The sequence below is a fragment of the Nylanderia fulva genome, unplaced genomic scaffold (assembly GCF_048542155.1).
Source record: "Nylanderia fulva isolate GAGA-0341 unplaced genomic scaffold, ASM4854215v1 Scaffold57, whole genome shotgun sequence".
In the NCBI taxonomy this organism is placed as follows: domain Eukaryota; kingdom Metazoa; phylum Arthropoda; class Insecta; order Hymenoptera; family Formicidae; genus Nylanderia; species Nylanderia fulva.
Window position 1 is genome coordinate 648,789 of NW_028190665.1, and position 22,067 is coordinate 670,855.

The 22,067-nt window shown below is 36.0% G+C and overlaps 2 protein-coding genes across 6 annotated transcripts in view; one reads left to right on the forward strand and one right to left on the reverse strand.

Annotated features, from left to right (window-relative positions):
• Positions 1 to 22,067, forward strand: part of LOC114942317 (neurotrimin) — a 341,341-nt gene that overhangs the window by 150,856 nt on the left and 168,418 nt on the right. The gene's annotated exons all lie outside the window — the stretch shown is intronic.
• On the reverse strand, positions 13,056 to 16,108 carry LOC146720996 (uncharacterized). Its single transcript, XM_085487525.1, has one exon. The coding sequence runs from the start codon at positions 15,863 to 15,865 to the stop codon at positions 14,669 to 14,671; it is 1,197 nt and encodes a 398-aa protein (XP_085343651.1). The 5' UTR covers positions 15,866 to 16,108; the 3' UTR covers positions 13,056 to 14,668.

Consider the following 22,067-nt stretch of genomic DNA (forward strand, 5'->3'; position numbering starts at 1 on the left):
CATCTGTCACGCTCGGGATATTTTGTGCATTATAATTGGTACACCATATTATATATATATATTCGAGCTGTAAATGCGAAATGTGACGCGCGAGAAAGAGATGGTGAGAAATTTACGTTTATGACATTTTTCGTTAAAAATAACAATAACGTCACGTCTGTCCGGGCTGACTGATGAAATGCAAATTGCGTCGAGGCACGAATCCGCGATTTTGCGAGCAGAAACTTTGATGATATCGAATGCCATGTTATACGGTCGAATCTAATCCAAATGCGACGTGTAAATTTACATACCGACGTACACGTTTGATTCGTAATTGCGTACACGGCGCAAGAGTCTCGTTGCGCTTTTTTCTCTTTTCTTTTTTTTCATTCACCCGAGTATTGTATATGCACATTTCGATAAGATTGAAACTCCCTCTCTCTCTCTCTCTCTCTCTCTCTCTCTGTCTCTCCGTATTTCGAATTGTAAATCGAATCTTGATGGCGGCGCATTGGGCGAGCGGACGAAGCTAGTCGGGCGAGCCCTAGCGGAAATGCACTTCCGGAGATGGCGATGCACCACCAGGCTTCGGAGATGCAGCGTGCCGTGTCGCGCATACGCTGTTAAATCTCCCATCCCCTCTTCGTCTCTTCTGGTTCTCAATGGCCGAACACGTCGACTTACGCAGCCGCCTCGGTGGTGACATTTAAATTCGACTGCGGTTCGTGATTGCCTTCAGATGCGCTCTTTCTCTCTCTCTTTTCCTTTCGTGATAGTTTGATTTCGCTGATTCAATTGTTCTTCCGCGTTCGAGAGAGAGAAAACTCTGCCACCTTCTCCTTCCTTTCTGCGTCTCTTTCTCAACCTTCTTCTTTCCACCCTTTGCGTTTCCTCTGGCCGGCTTTTCTCGAGACTCTCACCCTTCTTGTACCCTTCTATCGACCTGGAAACTTGGACGATTTCCTCGTCTGCGATCTCTGACACCTCGTTCTGCGGCGCGACACAGAACTCTTTAATCCGCGATTTCTGGCTCGCTTCGCCGTACGAGATATCCGCTGTCGTTATTTGGATCGCGGAACTTCCTGTCGGGAACGATTTCGCGAAGAACGATTGAAGGAACGAGTGCCAGATTCGAACGAAAATTGTGTTCTACCACGATAGATAAATCTTATTGTCTCCCTTCCAATTTTTTTTTTTTTTTATATTGTCCATATTCTATTGAATCGAGGAGGATCCAAACTCGATAAACGAGACGATGAATATTCTTCCAGCCAACAGGCTCAAAAATAAATGATGTTTATTCTAATTTAAAACAGGGTAACATAATCGTGCTGATACATAATAATGATACTCGACTCGACGGCATCATATTACTATTTCACATCATTCATGTGCCATTCGTGTGAAAAAATTTCGAGGATGTCGTTTGACATTCGATCTTGAGTTAAAATTTTCACACGCGACGACAAAAGCGATTACGTTGCTGAAAAAATATGACTAAGGGAAAAAACGCAGAGAGAGAGAGAGAGAGATAGAGATTCGCTAACGCGAATATAATGACACCTGTAAGTCGGTATTTCTCTATGGTCGAATATCTCCGACATATGATCGCGACATCCCGCACACATCTTTTACATTTATATTCGCTCGGTTTAAACGCATGTACTCGCGCGATTTATCCGCTCGGCTTTTCCGCCGCGCCGATTCGATATTTCTTGTCTCGTAAATAATAGGCGCGGGCGGCCCTGTTTATTTACTGCGCGTTTTATCTCAATGGCTCGCGAGTTCGCGCACAGGGCAGGTTAAATGCACCTCCGCGTTCGATGCGGCATGAATTGCACAGCGAGGTGAGGCCGCAAGCGCGTGCGCACATTTCGTGTATGTACACACGCGAAGAACAGGTTGAGGTTTATCGCCAATAACGGAGCGAGGCCAGGAAAGAGAGAGAGAGAGAGAGAGAGAGAGAGAGAGAGAGAGAGAGAGAGAGAGAGAGAAAAGAGTGCTCTATCCGAGTGGCGTCCGTGTTAAGCCGAAATTATGCGCTTTTGATACCCGCCGTTTGCGTTTCTCTATTTTTTCTCTTCCTCTGCCTCTTTTCATCTGATGTATAAACATACGAATGCGCGGAATTATACCGGCGCCGTAATACAAAAGCGGTCTCTTATATACCGGAGGAAAATGTCGCATAATCACGAGTGGAATATTATCACGCGATGGGGTGTTATTTTTTTTTTTTTCCTTTTTTTCTTCCTCTCTCGTCTCGACATACCGATGTTATTTTCCACGAACGAGCAGCTGCGATTTTCGTGATTTTCGATGGAGCGCGCGCGAGTTTAATTGATTCAAAAATATTCGCACGTACGTGTATATGTATAAATACGCACGATTGACGAAGGGCGCGATAATGACCGCCACGGTGGATATTTGTGTTATGAAATATTGTCGCAGCTACAATTTAATATTTTATCATACGAATGATTTGTTCCCGACAGTATCGATCCGCCGCTTATCACGCCGATGTTCTCTTTGCGCTCATATTTATACAATGTATAAGTGCATTAATATTCCTGCGCTTGAAAGAGCAAGAGAGAATATATCTTGCTCCCTCTCTTCGCGAAATATGCGCGGACGCAATTTTTGCGCGGTAGCGAAAACTCGTGTCGATAATGAATATGATAACGAGTTTTTCTCGAAAGCATTATTGATGGGATTTTTATAAATTCAATACGTCACTCTCTCTCTCTCTTTTCCTCTCTCACTATCTCTCTCCTTCTCGTGGTTACTTTAGCATATAGACGAGCTATGACAAAGAGTTCTGTTGTATTAGTTGGTCGTGCAAATGCATTAACAGCTTATTGTAAGATTTGCATTGCAAGCGTTAAACTGGGTTGTCATAATATAAGGGAGATATATTTTAAAGCTCCTCTTTCTCTCTCATTTTTTCCCTCTACACATAAATACAACACGTTATGTTTATAACACATAATTATATATTTATATTATATTTAATATATTTTATATATACAGACAAGTTGAATATTAAGAATTAAACTGTCTTCACTTTTATCATGCTAAAATTATTTCATCTATTATGTCGCTTATTTCATCTTCTCTCTCTCTCCCAGCTCTTTCATATTATACGTACGTATACTATAATTTTATCGCCAGGTATTTACGTGACAGGATTACATTGACATTTTACAGCTCGGAGCTAAAGTTTCGCGATTAGCTCACTGGTATAAATTCAAGATATGTCGCCAGACTATGGCTTTGATACGTTTTTTTTTTTTTTTCATGCTACCCACGAAATACCGAAGCTATTTTGAACATAACTGTCAAATTTAATTTTTTATTAAAGCAAAGGATAATGCGTAAGAATATCTCAATAAATAAAAAGAAAGAGGGATAAGAAACAAGATTTCATATATTTTTTTTAGCTTTTTCGTATTCTTAGGCTGTTTTCAATCGTTTATAATTCAGAAAAGAGCTACCGATGTATACACGCAAAGGGATCATCTTGCATTTATACATACACGATTCGTATATAATATATTATCGTGCGGTTCCATAAGCGATTTCGTCCCTTTCGATCCCAGTCCAGACTATTATATTTTTTTGCGAGCGCCGCCACCCTTCATCTTTCCTCTTTTCGAGCGCAAAAGTACACGCGACGAATGTTAAAAAGCCGTTTAAGCGTACTACACGAGACACGCGAGTTCCGACATAGTCGCCATTCGCGAAAGCGCTTGACAAAAACGCGAAAATCCGTCATACGCGATGCGATCTTTCTTTTTAAAAGCTTCGAGCAAATCAGATTGAACATTCCAAACAAGGAGAAAACGTCAGGAATAATTGAGATATTTCTATTTTTTAATATAATTAATATACGCATTGCTCAAATCGAGAGATCTTCGACGAAATTTATTCATCCTGTATAGATTTCGAGCTATTATCAGGTTTTGCTGATAAATCAATTTTATTGAGCGGAGCCCTTAATAAAATGCATATATTACGAGACGGATCGCGATAAAAGCGTACTAATTTAATTTTTGTTACGTGTTCGCCGGAATTAATTCTAGGTATGTATAGGCGACATGAAAAACAACATTTGTTTTATTAATAAGACTCGCGAACGTTTTTGCTCGATAGAAAAATACGAGCGACATACATGGAAAAATAAATCGGTCTGTCTTAACAATAAGCGTGATTACACTATGTTTCGTAGCGTGCATCGTGCGCGGAATGTTATTTTTCCACCTCAACAATCCGGTATTCTTGCGGCAATTGAAAAAAAAAGAGTTTGTGTTTTATAATATAAAAATTGCAGAAAAATATCAGGACGCAAATAATGATAAAATCATTCATGGATGTACAACAATATGATATTGGTCATAAAATTGGAATGAATACTCGTAGTTATAGAAAGCTGTACATCAAAAAAATAATATTTTGAATATAGCAATTAAAAAAAGAACTTTTTTTATCCCAAAAGAGAACATGCATTCATCAAAAAAAATAAAAATTAGGAGCGAAAACAATAATACAAATGAGAAATTTACAGAGAAGGAAATTCTTATGTTTCACGAATAAATAACATTTGGTAGAATTTTTCAAATTTTATTCTCCTCGTATATAAATAATAAATGTAATGCACAAAATATAACGTTTCCGTGATAATTGTTTGTTGCGTCGAGAAGGGAGTAAAAATCTGGTCGCGATGTCAAACGGATGATAGTCGCGCGAATATGCATTTCCAATATTCACAAAAACTATCGATTGCACTCTCGGTGCCTTCGATACGAGACAAGCACGGCGCACTTGAACGAGACGGCATGCAAAATAGTGCGAGTATAGGAAACACTTAAATTATGCGACCTGTCGGCAACAGTCTTTTAAACATTTTGCCATGATAAATATTAAGTCCCTTTTGAAAACAAGACAAAGTATTTTCACTTCCATAGCATGGTCGGCATTGTGCGCGCGGAAGAAGAGAGAGCGGGTTTTATAGAAAATATTTCTACGAACGCGGGCGAGAGAAAAAGAGAGAAAAAGAGAAAGAGAGAGAGAGAGAGAGAGAGAGAGAGAGAGAGAGAGAGAGAGAGAGAGAGAGAGAGAGAGAGAGAGAGAGAGAGAGAGAGAGAGAGAGAGAGAGAGAGAGAGTTACGCTCGGTAACTGGAGGTAGAATTAATGTCGAGATTGTTCGAAACTCTGCGGTTTTACCGCCAAGTATTTTCTGCGGGATGTAACACGCCGGGGGGTGGAAAGAGGGAGGGAGAAGAAAGATCCCATTAGCGAAATCAAATTTTCCGCTACGATGCGATATGACGGTTTTCGGGAAATTTCACGCACGTGATTCACGTAATGAACTTTTCAGTTTATGCCGGGGAGTCTGTTTTTAGCGAGAATTTTAATTCGGTCGCCAACGCCATTTTTCGCCACGCGACTTTTCAATATTTAATGTCAATTATCTCGGCGCAAATATATAAACCATACATAAATTAAGATTTTTGTTTCAAGATTCAGATTTTTTTACCCAGACAAGAGAGAAATCTCTATCTTGCGTGAAATACGCAATTTAATATCGAGAAAATATATAATTTTGTATAGATTTCACGGAGAGCAGGCGCGAACCTTGCTTCTGCATCTCTCGTTCATCATTTAGATTACATTAATATAATGTTTCCCGGTGGAGCTGAAAATCATCGGCCGGATCGTTGGATAACATCCGTGTATTATGCACGATTCGAGTAATAAGATAATACGGGATGATATTAATAAAAAATCTATTGGAGAAATATCTAATTGCATTCGGTATAAAATCATTTTCCCCCTTTTTTTATTTTATTTCAACCGCAGAGCAAAGTTGAAAGTGCATTTAATAATTCAATTAAAAATAAATATACAATGTCTATCGAGAGAACAAATAAAGAGTATCCATTTTTACTGTGCAATAATTCTCATAACGCAAAGCGAATATTGAATTGTAAATTTATATGGGCGAAAGTTGTGCGATATATATATATATATATATATATATATATATATATATATATATATATTATGCCATTATATAAATTTATACCGTGTCTTGTGGCGAATGAATATAATGCGAAATTGTCTCCATCCCCGACACGTTACTTAAAAAATTTTCCACTTTTACTATTTTATATTATTTATAACTGAAAGATATTCATTGCGAGTAATCCAATCTCTTATTCCCTCCCGAAAAAATGGTGCAATAATTATAGATAATGAACACGAAGCTGTAATTTGTGTCTTGTTAGCGTCCCTGCATGCTTATATCCAAAGGGTTGTAATCGGATGTAAGATAATCTGACCACATATACAAGTTTCTTTTCCCGCCAATCTTTTGTGCAATCACACTTTTCGTCTAACGTCTTCGTTCACGCAGTCGTCAAATGAATACGAGAGTGATTCAAATCATTGATTCAAATAGACCATTTAAACTTGACTCTGCATCGCGATTGAAAATTTAATTGAGGAAGCAGTTATTGCTTCGGCAAAAATGAGTTGTATGAGCTTTTCGAAAAAGTAGACCGCAGAGCATGGCAGAAAACGCTCGCTATTCACTTTGAATATCATGCTTTTATGTAATAAATCTTTTGGCAAACGTTGAGATGATTTCTTCCGCGGAACACAGAGAGGAACGTGAATTTATCACATAATTAAGCTCTGACGAGCCGCGATCGATGACCGACGACGCTTTTCTCCGCGTCTGAGAAGCTATACCGAATTAATAGTAAGTAAAGTTGCTCTGGATCGCGTTTCACCCTCTTCAACGAATTTGGATTCATCCGTCATTCCTCGATTCCGTAGAAGAGATCCCATTCCGCTCGTCTTTTGTCGTTCTACATAAAACGCGCGGAAGATGGAGTCCGATATTTGATCGCGGTTTTCCATTTTTCCTCTCGCGATCCCGTTATCCCTCGCGACGTGACCTCACATTCATATTTTGCCATTTACGTTCCGATCAAATTGTGCTTAAATAAAATATATTACAAATATAGAAAATGAATCTTGCGAATTAATGTTATTTTTTATACAGTATTATCGCGTATTAATTTTTTTATATACGTTAAGACAGTTTCATACAATGTTGTGATCGATGCATCTGTCATGACGTTGTGCCGTATATTTTCGGCAACAATCATGCATTACGACGCTGTCAGGGCGCATTTACTCGGATATGGCGTATTTACGGTGTCAGCGGATGCGAAATCGAACGGAACTATGTATGTACAGGGTTTGTCCGGAAAGTAATGCGTCGCATTTTTTTAAAAAAGAATTTATTGATCGCATAGGTAAAACAACTTAAAATTGTTCGAAGTATGACCCTTCTGCGTCAATACATTTTTGCCAACGCGATTTCCATGCGTCATAAGATTTCTGGAACTCCTTGACTGGGATGCTGTTCAGGGAGACCGTCGAAGTAGCTTGTACGTTGTCAACCGACTCGAGCTGTTGTCCTTTGAGCTCCCTTTTCAGCCGAGGAAATAAAAAAAAGTCCGCCGGGGCCAAGTCGGGACTGTAGGGCGGCTGCGGCACCGTTGCCACACCGATCCGGGTCAGGTAGGCCGTAATAACAAACTTTATCGCATAGCGTTGCTCTATCGTTCTCTCCATCACAAGTTCGACGCGACCACTAAGCAGAGGTTCACAGAATAAGCCGTCCTAACCCTCCAAGCGCATGGAAACAATTGAGCGACCTACCGTTGGAAAGCTAAGGGTACCCCCCTTCCTCCCCAACCGGTCCCATCGCTCAGCGATGTATAGTCGCGTCACAAAAAAATGCGACGCATTACTTTCCGGACAAACCCTGTATCCCGATACATAGTCTTAGAGACCCAATTACACGTGTGACGATCAACACGGCCGCTGTAACAGCGCGATTACGAGGGTAGAATATGGTACCCGATGCTGTGGGCCAAGATAGCGGACGCTCGTGAATCTATCGACAGGTCAGGCACGATGAATATCGGCATCCAATAATGGATCGGCGTCGCTGTTTGCGGCCCAAAGTGACGAAAAAAAAAAAAAGAATTTCGAATCCGCGTATGCATATATGTATTCGAGACTCTTGATCGAGCACATTTCGCGTAATGAGAAAATTGCCATTAGTCGAACAAATTGAAAGAGCGCTCTTTATCTTCCCCCGTGATAATACGCGGGACGATATTAACGAGCTTGTTCTCTCGGCGTGTTACAGTTCTTCGATAGGGCACGCAATTTTTTTTTCCGACACACAGTGTCCCCTTAACGTAACGTTCCTCGTCGATACCCGCGTACACCCACGTGCTATCACGTCAAGTTTTGCGCAATTTCGCGAACCATGTCAGCACGCGAGTTGTGCTTTATCGCGAGTCACGCGCAATTAACGTATAATTCACGATGCAGTTTTCCAATTTTACTCGCGAGAAAGTTGCACGGCGGTGCAAACTCGCGTGAAAATGCCCGCTCAAAGCCCGCGCAATTTGCATCGTAATTTGGCGGTCGTGGTGGTGAATTCGCCTCATCCGACTAACTGATCCCTCGGTTACCAAAGTGCCAGTGACTTGCATTATTATATTTGTTGTGGGGAAAAAAGATGGTAGAAGGCAAGTTATTTTTGTTATAAATCATTACTTATTTATACTTTTTGACTTTGTACGCGTTAAGTATATTACACATATATATTTCATTTAATCAAAGTATCAAACAAGTATTTAATTTCATTAACGACATAAATCATCTTTATTACATCATCTGTAACAAAGTTAGATCAGACTCTCTCTCTCTCTCTCTCTCCTTCAAGTTTCTCGTAAGATTTTGATAGAATATTACGCGGTTTGCAACTTTATTATGCTGCGGTAGCATGCGTATTCTTAGACAATACTTTGGGGAATGCATAATGTGCAAAGTCTCGCGTGCATCGATAAATCGGGGGCTGGGAAAACTATCGGGAGAATTTAATGAGCCATGCCGGCTTTACTGGCCCGCGCGGCTTTATTACCACTCCGTAATTTAACGTGCATCGACTTCTTGTCGTTGCGAGAAACCAAGCGCGATAATTCATTAAACTTTGGCCGCTTCTTGGTAACAAGGGTGTGTCCATCCAATCCATTATCATTGTGTTTCTTTCATTTGCCTTCGATTTCGATTAATGCGATTCGTTGGCGAGTCAATCGCATCTTCTACAATTACTTATTATACTCTCCGTATAGAGAGATTCGCGAGATTTTGTGCATGCAATTATTATATTTAAAATATTATTGCACACGTGTATTTTTTTTTTAAATTGTGAAAATAATTGCACAATTATTCTCGTATACGAGTATCGTGTAAGAGGGATGCGTGCTATCGTGCGCGACTTAAAAATTAATCTTGGCAGAGTAAAATGTAGTATTATACTAGTTATATTTTTTTTACGAAAAATAACTTGAGAATAATCTTCTCGATTATTCTCGATTAAAGTAAGAATTTATTATTATTTAACGCGATATAAACTGAAACACGTTCCGCGGATAATCTTGCATTCTACGTTTTTAACCGAGAAGATTTTTATACATACAATCTTACTTTTCACACATACATATGTCATTGACAAATGCGATACAAATGCGCGGAACGACACACTTACAACATTGCTCCGGCATACGCTTCAATTAAACAAAGTCCATTGATTATTGTGCGGCAAATCCGAGATGGAACTTTACGTAGACGGCTTATGAGGGTTCTCCGAGTGAGCTCAGCGTTCGTCGTATGATGAAGTGACCGAGAAAGTTTTTATACAGGAGAGACCAGACCCCCGTGTCCGAGCGGCCGCATCGCGAGACCTCGGAATAAATTGACCGACGTCGCCAATGGTGGTTGTTTATTTTCGAAATTAAATTGAATTGGCCCATAACTTGCCGGTCTATTAGCCCTGGGGACCGGGCTAGTTTGCTCGTAAATCTCCGGAGTATCGGACCGATGGCACATACGCGTACACACAGACCACCAGCGCGTATACGTGCGTACGGTGATTATATGTATGTGTCTGTGTGTGTGTGTGTGTGTCGCCGGTAGAGGCGCGGGTATTCGATTCGCTCCCGACAATGCGTCCGGAAACTCCCAGGAAATACATGGGCGTGGTACCGAGATAAATGTACTCTCGCATTTGCATACTTCTCGCCCGCACGGTTCCCATATCCTCCCGGACGGCGTTCGATCCTCCGTTTAGATCCTATCTGCACTTGTCCGCCTTCTCCTGCCTTCTTAGCGTCTCTCCTTTTCCCTTTGTATCTTGTATCGCTCATATACACGACTCCGAAATACGGGGCAGAAAAAAGCAGTCGAGGAAAGTGAGAGTGGCAAATGTTTGCGGATGTTTAGAACATGATATTTTGAAAATCGACGTTTCGTTAAAATTATTTATCGAGGGACCTTGATTCACTGACAAGATAAGCATTATTAACCTCGTGCTCTAGAAAAATTCGACGTTGATAAGAAGCAATAGCGCGATGGAAAAAGCGCGCGGAAATAGACTTCGTAGAAATCATAGCACGATGTTTCGAAATAATTCGACGAACGATTAGATCACCGTAGGTAGAGAGAGATGCTTCTTTCACGAGACAAATGCGCGCGAAGCAACGGTAAACCAGCACGGTACTCCCGCGGGATTTACTCCTTTCGGGACGCTGGCGGGTAGCGTGGATTTATTCATCCTGCACGACTACTCGCTTGATTATCGGAACAAATCGAGTAATTTCCGTCGTCCTCGTGTGGCTGTATTTTGCCGAGAATATTCGTCAAATAATTTATTGAAGCTCTAAATAACTGCCTATATATTTATTTGTCTTATTTGTGTATAGTTAGCCAAATGATACTTCTTGAAGAGCGATGGCGCTTCTTCTCACATTTGCATATCGCAAACTGCGGTCAGTGTTCTTAAAATATCTCATTTTTTTTTAACCGTTTGTGTTGACGCAAATTTGTGATATCAGTGATATCTAGAAATAATTAACTTGATTAATTATTATTGATATAATATCTTCTCTCAAAGAAAAGAAAACGTCGGGATACAATTTTTTTAATCGAATTTTTTTATTCATGCGGATACAGATATATTCGAAAGGTTAAAGATATAGACCGAATATAGCACTTAATTTGTTAAATACAAGATTATACACGAGGCATTATCTTTTATAAAGTAATCTAATTAATTATTTTTGCTCTAGTTGAGATAGATAAATAGCAGGAAACATAATGATTTTTAATTATTAATTTACAACCTCTTATTTTATCATTATCAACTGGATTAATCTTTGCATGCTGCTTAAAGATATACTTCGCGCTTCGAAAGTAACCGAATAATAAATTCAATAATAATATGTATTAAAACATGAATTTATATTTAAAAATTAGAATATAAAAAGCTCGCGTGAAGAATACAATTATATATGACATATCGCTATTGCTATGAGACGGTTTCGCCAATTTATTTGCTTATATTTCACGATATTAGCTAATCGACGAGAACACAATAATAGTTTCTAATTTCAAGAAGACATTAACAAGGGGAAGTGACAAACGACTGTTTACAGGAATCACTTTCTTCGAAATCGTTACAGCGCGGCTCTCGCGAGTTACACCGATAGAAGACTATCAGGAAACTTGAAGAAGGCACAGAAGCGCTGCTTCACTCGAACTCGTAACTGCAGTTCGATTAAAGTGTTCCAGTATCTTTCGTACCTCGTTCCGGCTTGAGCTTGTCACCTCCTACCTCGATTCCCTCTAATCCCTTTGCCGTTTCTCCTTACGTTTTTCCGCCTCTCTTTTTTCTCTTTCTCTATCTTTCAGCGTGTATACATACATACGTATATACTCTGTATTTTCTCCGATATTGCAACTACCCAGCGAGTTCGACACCGACGATTGTTAAACTCGCTCCGGGCGGCCCTCGAAAAGTTTCTCACGCTAGGCGATGTATACGGTGTCGCATTCTTTGGTCTTAACGATCAAACTTATCTTAGGCGACGCTTCGACAACTATGCGAGAGAGAAAGAGACGACTGGAGGGCGAGAGCGAGCTTACATTGGCGATTTCCGAGGTTCTCGAACCGCTGTATCGACGTTGTTCGCTTCGAGCGATCGACGAAAATGTTTCCGGTTGTTGAAATCTCGCCATAGATAATTAGTTACATAAATATCTATTTATGACCTAATTCCGATATTAATTGGTTCCACTATTCAAAATTGATGTATTATTGATTTACTTCGGTTGATTATATTCTTTTAATTTATTTACTACAACTAATGCGTACATCAATTCCGATCTAAAATCCCACGAGAGAGAAGAATTTTGCTAAAAATAATAATTCCAAGATGAAATTTTGAATACAACAATCTTTTTAATTGTACTTATTATTTATTATTTATTTCGGATCTGTTGTACAAAACGAAATATTTTAAATACTTTTCTATTACTATTTAAATATTAATGTCAGTATATATAGCTATTTATAATTCTCTATTTAATAATTATTCGTTCAAATGATTTATCTTTTTAATAAGCGAGATAACATTATACATTAATGCGTTGCGTAACTGTAACGTATTACACTATAGACAAATCGTTTTTCTAGAGTTGCATAACGTGCGTAATATACGTGTGTAACACACATATATGGCGGCTTCTTCACACGTCATGTTATCGTACTCTTTGTAGTAGCAATTACGAAAGATTAGATCAGCTCTATTTTCATCAACTTCAACCAATTCAGGACTTAAGGTTACTTCACGAATGCTTTCATGGTACGAATAGATATAATTATAAAATTTTATGACATCATGTGCCTATATACATATACGTCAGAAATTTATTATACAACTTTTACTGTTTATACATGAGTGCAAAAGTGCAACGCATTAAAGATGTAAATTTAAAATCAAAATGAAAAGTTTGTTATGCGTATATTAATTTTATATTTAAATTTCTTATTTAGACAGTGGTTTAAATTTCGTTTCTCAAATCGTGAATTTTGATAAAAAATAGATGTATAATTGATGCCATGTATGGAAAAATCTTCAGCATATAAGCTATATTATTTAATCACGTTTTTTCATTGACATACATCCTTGAAACACACATCCTTGGAATACTGAAATTTCATTTCATAATATTACACAATAGTGCAAAGTACATGTGACTCGTCAAATCTCGCATTTCCATTCACACCTGTAGAATTTTTTTCTCATAACAAAAATATTACAACGACTATACTATCATAAAAATATCATGATAAATGTAATAACATAATATTTATAAAAGGAATGTTCTCTTCACAAATAAAATTTCCTATTATATTAAACATATTCTCTGTTTTAATGTACTCTCACATATACACGTCTACCATTAACTTTTTTCGTTCTTCTGACAAAAATATATATTTTTTTCAATATAAATAGTATATATTTAAGGGCAATATTATTACAAATAAAAATTTTTGTTATAAAATCATGACGTAATACTTTGCTTATCTTTTGCTTAATATTTTGTTATATTAATGTAGAAGGAAATTCGACTGTACGCGAACTTGGGACAGTACGTGGCATAAGTGAACTTCGTGATAAACGCCGTTGCTAGCTTGGAAAAATATATGGAAATGACAAAGTTATTCTCTAGAGGATTACGCTAGGCGCTTCTTTATTTGAAAGGCAGATTCGGACTTGTGTGCAGACGAAAGAATAATTTCACCAATGTGTACCAGGACATTTCCGCAATACTGCACTTATTGTGAGTGTGGCGTACATACACACACATAAGCAGACTCCAGTTCTAATCCGCTTCTTATATTTACGCTATTTTATTTTCGCAATATTTTTACACATATACTCCTTTCGTAAAATCAGCACATTTAGCAACAATTTACACTTGACTTGTTATCTATTTGATAAAAGTTACACTCGAGTGTGTAAAAATAATCCATCCTATCTGATAAAATCAATTGATAATAAAACTCTAATATTTTTTTTTATAATTACGACTCGAAAATGACTACAGTTTTTAAAAAAACCGTGATAGTAAACGATTTAAACAAAGGTATGTAAAAAGGACTGTAGTAGTAAAATAGAGAACGAAAATATATAATAAAAAATAGAAGAGCGAGGAGAGAGAGATTTTATTATTTTTTATTTATATTAATATTATTTACATACCACTTTTTCTCTTTCTCTTCTCTCCCTTTTTCTCTCATGTGCCATTTCTACATATAATTTGAAATTACTTTGCATGACTTTCTCTATTCATATATAAAAAAATATTCTGAAGAGAAAAATTGCTCTTTTCTGAAACATTATTTTTCATAACATTATTTTATCTTATAATATAGAAGAATTCTAATGCGCTTATTTATAAAAATAATATTTATAAACAAAAAAATAAATGCAATATTACTCAATTAACGTATAAGAAAAGACGGTCTATCGATTTGGAAGAAATTCATGTGGAATGCGGATATGCAAATTTAAATTACGCTACATGATTTTATAAAATAATATTAACAATTTTTATCTTTTTATAACCTACACTCCTTGTATACTTACGTCACGTGTGCTTCTGACATTGATTATTTAAAAATATCTTTCGCATACATACATCACAGCCACTGACTAATATAAATATATATACTATGTAAAAAATAAACAGTTATAAAACATGTTTCAAAAAACCAAAGTCTCTTAACTGCAGTAGCATATCAGCTAATATTTTGGATATTTCATCTCCGCCTGCTTCCTTGCAGTAATTTATATGCTCTAGCATATCCACTTCCTCAGGTAGATTGTCGAGGTATCCCAACAATCCCGGTAAAAAGAAGGACGCGATAACGAAACCGAAAAGGGCACCTTTCCTGAAATCGTCCAGGAAAGCATCATACGAATACTTATCAATGTCCTGAACACCAGCGTCTAGCAAATACTTCTTCACGGTCTCATGATAGACTCGTATAATCTCGAAAAGTTTATCCTTTCTCAATTCATTCGTGCAACAGAGATAGAGAAACGTAGAAAGATCGACGACGGGAGTCGAATATCCTAAAGTTCCAAAGTCGATCAGCATCGCTCGTATCTCTCCATCGTCTTCTGTCTTAAAAAGAGTATTGAGTACTGTAAAATCTCCGTGACACAGCGTGGCCAAAGGTTCCGTTGGTTTCACCATTTCTACCATTATTAAGTCGAATGCATTCGAAAGTACAGCTTCCATTTTATCGCAAAAAATCGCATCGTGTCCTTGATCACGAAGATATTCTACTGCTCGGGTCGCGGGAATGTTGACGTATGTCTTGCGTGCGTCGTCCATTCCGGGTTTATACTTGGTTTCTTGAAGCTGCTTCACAATATCGAAGAACTTTTCGCGCTGCTGCTCCTTCATTACGTAACCCTTGCCGTGAAATCGTCCCAACTCCTGTATCGCCGCTAACGTATATTCCAGAGAAACGTCGTTCTTGTACGGACAGGAATAGTATCCTCGTTGGTTGACATTTTCCAACGCGATCACCGAATCGATGGGTGGCCGTTCATCAGCGTAGAAGCACTTGACAAAGTTTTCGTCGGGCCGAGCGTAGATTTGATAGAACACGATCTCATTGTGAAACTGAGGATTGACGTCGATCATTTCTCTGAACATCTCTATCTGCGTGGGTCTCTTTATTATCATGGTCAGTTTCTCGCTCTGTCCTCCCTTCGTCTTGTCTTTAAATTTCACGCATACGTAATACAACGTAGACATGAAGCCTTCCACGGATTTTGAAAGCTCGTACCGAGCTTCCTCCACGTTCGATCCGAGATTCTCGACAATTTTTGACATTCTTTCTTTGAACCATGGAGAATCCTCGGCACCGGACATTTTGTCTCTATGCACACTTTTTACACTGCGTAGGTATACACAATAATCAATATGTCAGAATTATGAATACAGATGGTGCGCGCGGACCAGAGCGAAGTTGCGATCTCTGGTTAATATCTCTATGTGGCTTTGATATTTATAGCCTCTCCCAGACAGAACGCGATTTTAGCTAATGCCATCTCGTGTCATAAAGATACACAAGTGCAAAGACAGGAGTGGGAGTGGATTTAATGTATCGCGAGGCTGCATTGCCAGCTAGATCGTCTGTCAACACAATGTGCAATTACGCGCGGAAGCACTGCTTGTTATTGACTGATAACCGCGTATCTGGGGCATGGCAATAACCGGAATTGACCGATTCAAAATATTATACGGAGGAGGAAAGAATTAATGACAGTCATGACAAGGCCGAAAATTGTACCAGCGATTATAATGCGGTTGAGGAAATTATTGATTATGATTTGGACCCATCAAGGTTATCGCTGATACTCTCGATTAACCTATGTATTTCCTTTCTAAGAAATATATATATTTCTAATCGACTAATGTGAACTAATGCGTTCAGTTATTCGGTATTATTCGATATGATTTTATCATAATAATTTCTCGAGAATTTATGATAACTTTATCTTCGGTTTTTTTACAACAAATAATCAATCGGGATTAGTACGCGAGTATTTCTACGAGATTGGCAATTAAATTATATAATATGTGTTGGATATTTACTCATCGACGTATAATTTGCGAAAAATGAGACAACGAATATAATTGTATTATAATGCAATTAAACTGTGTTATAAGAGAGAGTTATTTATAATAACTTAATTATATAATATAAATAACTTAATTATCATTTTCGCGTCATTATAAATAATGAGAATGATAATTAAGAATGCGTCATCAAAATTTTATAAAATTATGCTGAAAAAGTTGATACACACACATACACACGCACATGCACATATACAAACATACATAAAGTACAGTGGTCGATTATTGTGAAATAAATCTTGTCGTTATCTTTATAAAATTCGCTAAATCATTCTGTTAAGAAGACTTGAATGTATTAAAGCATATTCAGTGATAATACATATATCCAGATAAAACTTAGAAAAGTATATATATCTGATCTTATCTACAGTAAAAAAAGAGTTTGGTTGTTTTTTGGCGAAACAGAATTACTGATTAAATCGACCAGAATTCCTTATAATGCAACACTAATCTTGATTAGCACAAACAACTAATTTGTTGCATTATAAGGAATTCTGGTCGATTTAACCAGTATTTCTCTGTTTCGTCGAAAAACAACCAAACTCTTTTTTCAGTAATAGAAGCTAAAACATTATATTTTATTATGTGTATTATTAGAATAAATAATTCTACAGTAAATTATTAAAAATGTATTTGAACGATAATAAATATTAGCAAATTATTATTTAATCGTACAAAAACATTATTTCTTCTGTTTCACAGTAAATCATATATTATATTTAATGACTTTTCTCTATTTCTGAATGAGTCTAGAAAAGTCACAGAATACTTATAAAACGAAAGAATCTTTTTTTTTTAATTCTTTATTCCAAAGGATTAAACGAGTTTATCTCTGTAGTCGCTCTTCCGTTTTTGACTTTCGAATAGGTGTAAAAAGAAACGGGGTCACGAAAGATGCTCTCGCGAACAATACCATCCGACACGGTCATTCGAAGAAAACTGGAAGAAAGTGGATGAAATATCGAATCGTGCGAAGAGTAACGAATGACTAAGGAAACTAAGTGACTCGATCTAAAAGAAAGACTAGGATGAGATAGTTTCCTTGACTCTTAAGATTAAACGTAATGGAAACATGAGAGTTTTACTATCATATACGTAACGTAATAAAAAATAGTGCTGAAAATTTTTTATGTATCACATTAAGAAACTTGATATTTTTTTCTACTTATTTTTATAATTTATGTATTTACGTGTAATAATGTTATACTTAGCAATAAAACATATTTAAAACCGTGTTAATGATATCACTATATATTATCAGTGTTGTAGCAAACAACGGTTGTAACGTGATAAGTAATATTTGCACTGTGGTTAAATGTTATTATTATGCAAATATAAATCTGCTTGTATTAATTATGCTCTTTCTGCTGGAATTATATCACGTAGACAGTATAGATAGCTCGTGACGCGTAATTGATTAGTTAGTTATTTCATATATATATTTTAATTATTTAGTTATTAATTATTAGTTATCATTCCATATGAATCTACACACATACACACACACACACATCATTTTATTGAACGCATTTGAACGCTTTTGTTTTATTACAAGAAAGAACATCGTATCCTTGGAGATATTTCATCGCTGACGTTGCGACGAAATTAATAAAGGTTTTATGTGTAATGTTCATCGCGTTTTTTTCTGTCGTATCTCTAATTTCTTGAAGCCGCCCCACAATGTCGAAGAATTATTGCCGCTGCTGCTCCTTCATGACGTATCTTTTGCCGTAAAATCGCGCCACCTCGCACATCATCGTTAACGTGTATTGCAGAGGAGAAAGTGTACAGACAAGGATAATATCCTCGTTTGCTGACATTCTCCAAAGCAATTACCAAATCGATGGGCGGCCGTTCGTCGATATAGCATCTCGCAAAGTTCTCATCGAGTCGGGTGTAGATCTGGTAGAATAGGATCTCGTTGTGAAATTGAGGATCGATGCGAACTATCTAAGGACGATCGCCTCTTGTGTGGGTCTCTTCAGTATTAAAGAAAGTTCCTTCTGTCCCTTTGTCCTCTTTTTAAACTTCAGGCTTACGTAATACAAAGGAGATATAAAAACGTCGGTAGAGTTCGTATTGAGCTTCGTCGACTTTTAGATCGAGATTCTGTTATCTTTGATATCGCTCCTTTAAGCTATTTGTGAAAATTTACGTCGCCGGATAGTTTATTCGCTCTACAATGTAGGATTGAATATTCAAGACAAAATTGTTTAAACTAACTTGTATAACTCGAACAATTAATTATTACGTTAATTCTGAGACGTTTAGTAACCTGTTTTTAAACATATCATGACTTCAGCTAAGTAAGTTTATCTTACGCAAAGGCAATACAAAATTATGGGAGACTTTTAATGCATTGCATATATTGTAAAATTAATTTTTTTTTAATTTTAGATGTATGTCAATACTATGGGTAATTATTCAAGAAGCATTTACATGTTATTGATTTCTACTATATATCTGAAAAAATTAATCGCAGTTGAACCGCAATTAAAAATATTGTGTACTTGATGAAAAAAACATTGTCGATATGTGGACATAACATTATTATTAGTCATTTTAATGCGGTCGATTAACGAATTATGCATTATTTAAAAGATTAATTAATCGAAAATACTGAACTTTTATTTTGGAAAAAATATGATTTTTCGAAAAATTGCATCAGCCACCTTTGCCTTTGTTTGATATGACAGATAATCAATTCATTTTTAGTGCATATTTTTTTAAATTTATATAATTATATTGTGTAGTTTATATGTAGTTTTTATATTTCTCTTATTTGTGCATTAAATGAGACAACAGTTGTAATATATTAAGTACTAAAATTAAAAAGAACGAAAATAATATTTAAAAATATTCTATCATATGATAATGCTGAAACATTTTGCATTTTTAAGATTTGTGTTTACACAGGTTGCAATTTTATTTTTGCAAAATTTATTAACAATCTTTATATCATACAAAATTAGTATTTAACGTATGAGAGCATATATTTAGTCAAGCGATAAATATAACTTTAGAAGCCACGTGTTTCTAATCTTATAATTAGATACTAACATTATGATATTATATCAATATTATAATCAGTATTTAATTATTATTAAAATACATTCCACAGCATAGCGATAACTATGTATTTAATTAAATACAGTAAGATTATTATTCAATCGCAGAAATTTTATATTTAATGCTCACATATGGATGATACATATATTCTATCTGATTTTTTCGTATTTTTGAATAAATCTGGGAAATGTATTTTGAAATATTTTAAAAAAGAAAATGAATAAATCTCTATGCGTTTTATTCTGAGGAATAAAACGATTCATTTACACAATTTCTATTTTTCATTTTATTGTCTACATTTCTATGAAAAAGAGAGAATCATGATAAAAATGCTTTTTAAACATGCATAATAAAGAGAATCAACTTAAAATGTATTCTTATATATTAACATTATTTTAACAAAATTGTATCTTTTATAAATTAATACAATTGTCGCTCGTATATTGAAAACAAAGTGATAAATATAAGGCCAACTTATCGAGCTGAATATTCGAGATGTTCAGTCAACTACCATTTATTACATGTATAAATTATAAAACTACAGTCATTATATTAAAACTAACGCAAATTACAATCATTCTATAAACGTTTCGACCGCACGCGGTCTTCTTCAGTATAATTATTGAAATATAAATTCTTACAATTCACATAATATTGAAATTTAATTATAGTTATTCAGAATCAAGAGTTTTTGAGTAATTAACGCGTGTTTCAATCCGTCCTGTCCAACAATGTTCGCCTCGATATGATCCCTGATTTTGTTCAGATCTCGGATAGTTTCATCGTTAATATGCGAGAAATTAACCCGTTCCGTAGGCGCTGCGATTTATAAAAAATTATCGATCAACGCATGTCCAAATTATAATATGTATCCCCTACAATTGGTAGTATGCTTACCTATCATCGTTCTTCTTGATAATTTTGCTACTTATTAACAGTTATTAAGGATGACACATAACAAACCAACAATACAGAAAGACAGCTCATTTTAAACTCTACTTGATCGGAGAGCGTGCGTGTTTATATATGATCTAATATCTATGTTTTACTCGTTAATGTCCTATTTGTCCTATTATTATTTCTTGTTCGCTAATATATCCAAAATATCAAAATACGACTCGCTAAGTAACTCAGTATCTTTGTTTAAATTTAGTCCATTTTTTTGTTCCTTGATATGTAGCATCTCAGAAATGAGTCTTTTATAATAATTATTTTCGTTGTCCATGATCTTAACATTGTCCCAATTAAAAGTATGATGTTCATTTATTATGTGTTCAGAAATTACTGAATGTTTCGTTGAGTCCAACCTAATATTATTTTTATGTTCTTTTATTCGCGTCTGCAATTGCCTCTTTGTTTGGCCTACATAAGATGCATTACAATTATTGCAACTGATCTTATAAACCACATTCGAATTGCATGGATGTTTAGTTTTATCTTTCTGCGCTTTAATAATATTATCCAGTTTGTTGAGACATCTATACCCTACCATACAATTTTTATTTTTTACCGAGGAAACAATCATTTCTGAGATCCCATCTATATACGGAATGACAAAGAATTTTTTATTGACCGAGTCATTTCTTATACTTTTTGTTCTTTCTATGTTGGCCTGTCTCTCTATAATGCTCCCCTTAGATATGATGTGTTCTATCCGATGATTAATTTTGTTAAAAATCAGATCAAGAGGGTAACCATTGCTTCTGAGTATATTAATAATTAACTCCAAATTTTTATTAAAAAATAGTGGATGTGATAGCAATAGACATCTGTCTACAAGGTTATATATTATTCCTATTTTGTGGCATAGTGGGTGGTTTGAATAAAATGATAACGTCCTTCCTGAGAAGGTTTCTTTTTGATACCAGTCTATATATATTTTGTTATTAATAATTTTAAGTGATAAATCTAAGAAATTCAAGCTATGGTTAACCTCTTGTTCGACCGTGAATTTAAGTCTTTCATGATAGTTGTTAAAATTATTCACAATCTGAGTCATATTAGTCATAGAGGTGGCCACTATTATGTCATCCACATAACGAAAATAAAACAAACATTCCAAATTCAACGCTTTGAGAACTGTATCCTCAAGATCTTGCATAACCAGGTCTGCAATAATTGGTGATAACGGTGACCCCATAGGGGTCCCAAACGTCTGTTTATAAATTATGTCATCAAATGTAAAATATGTAGAAGTCAATATGAATTTTATACCCCCCAAAAATTCGTTTTTCGGTATTTTAGTATTTATTCCAATGTGATCCCATCTATCGTTAATACCGTCAATCGCAAGATCCAGAGGAACGTTCGTAAACAAAGACACCACATCCAAGGAAAACATCCTATCATTCTCATCAATCTT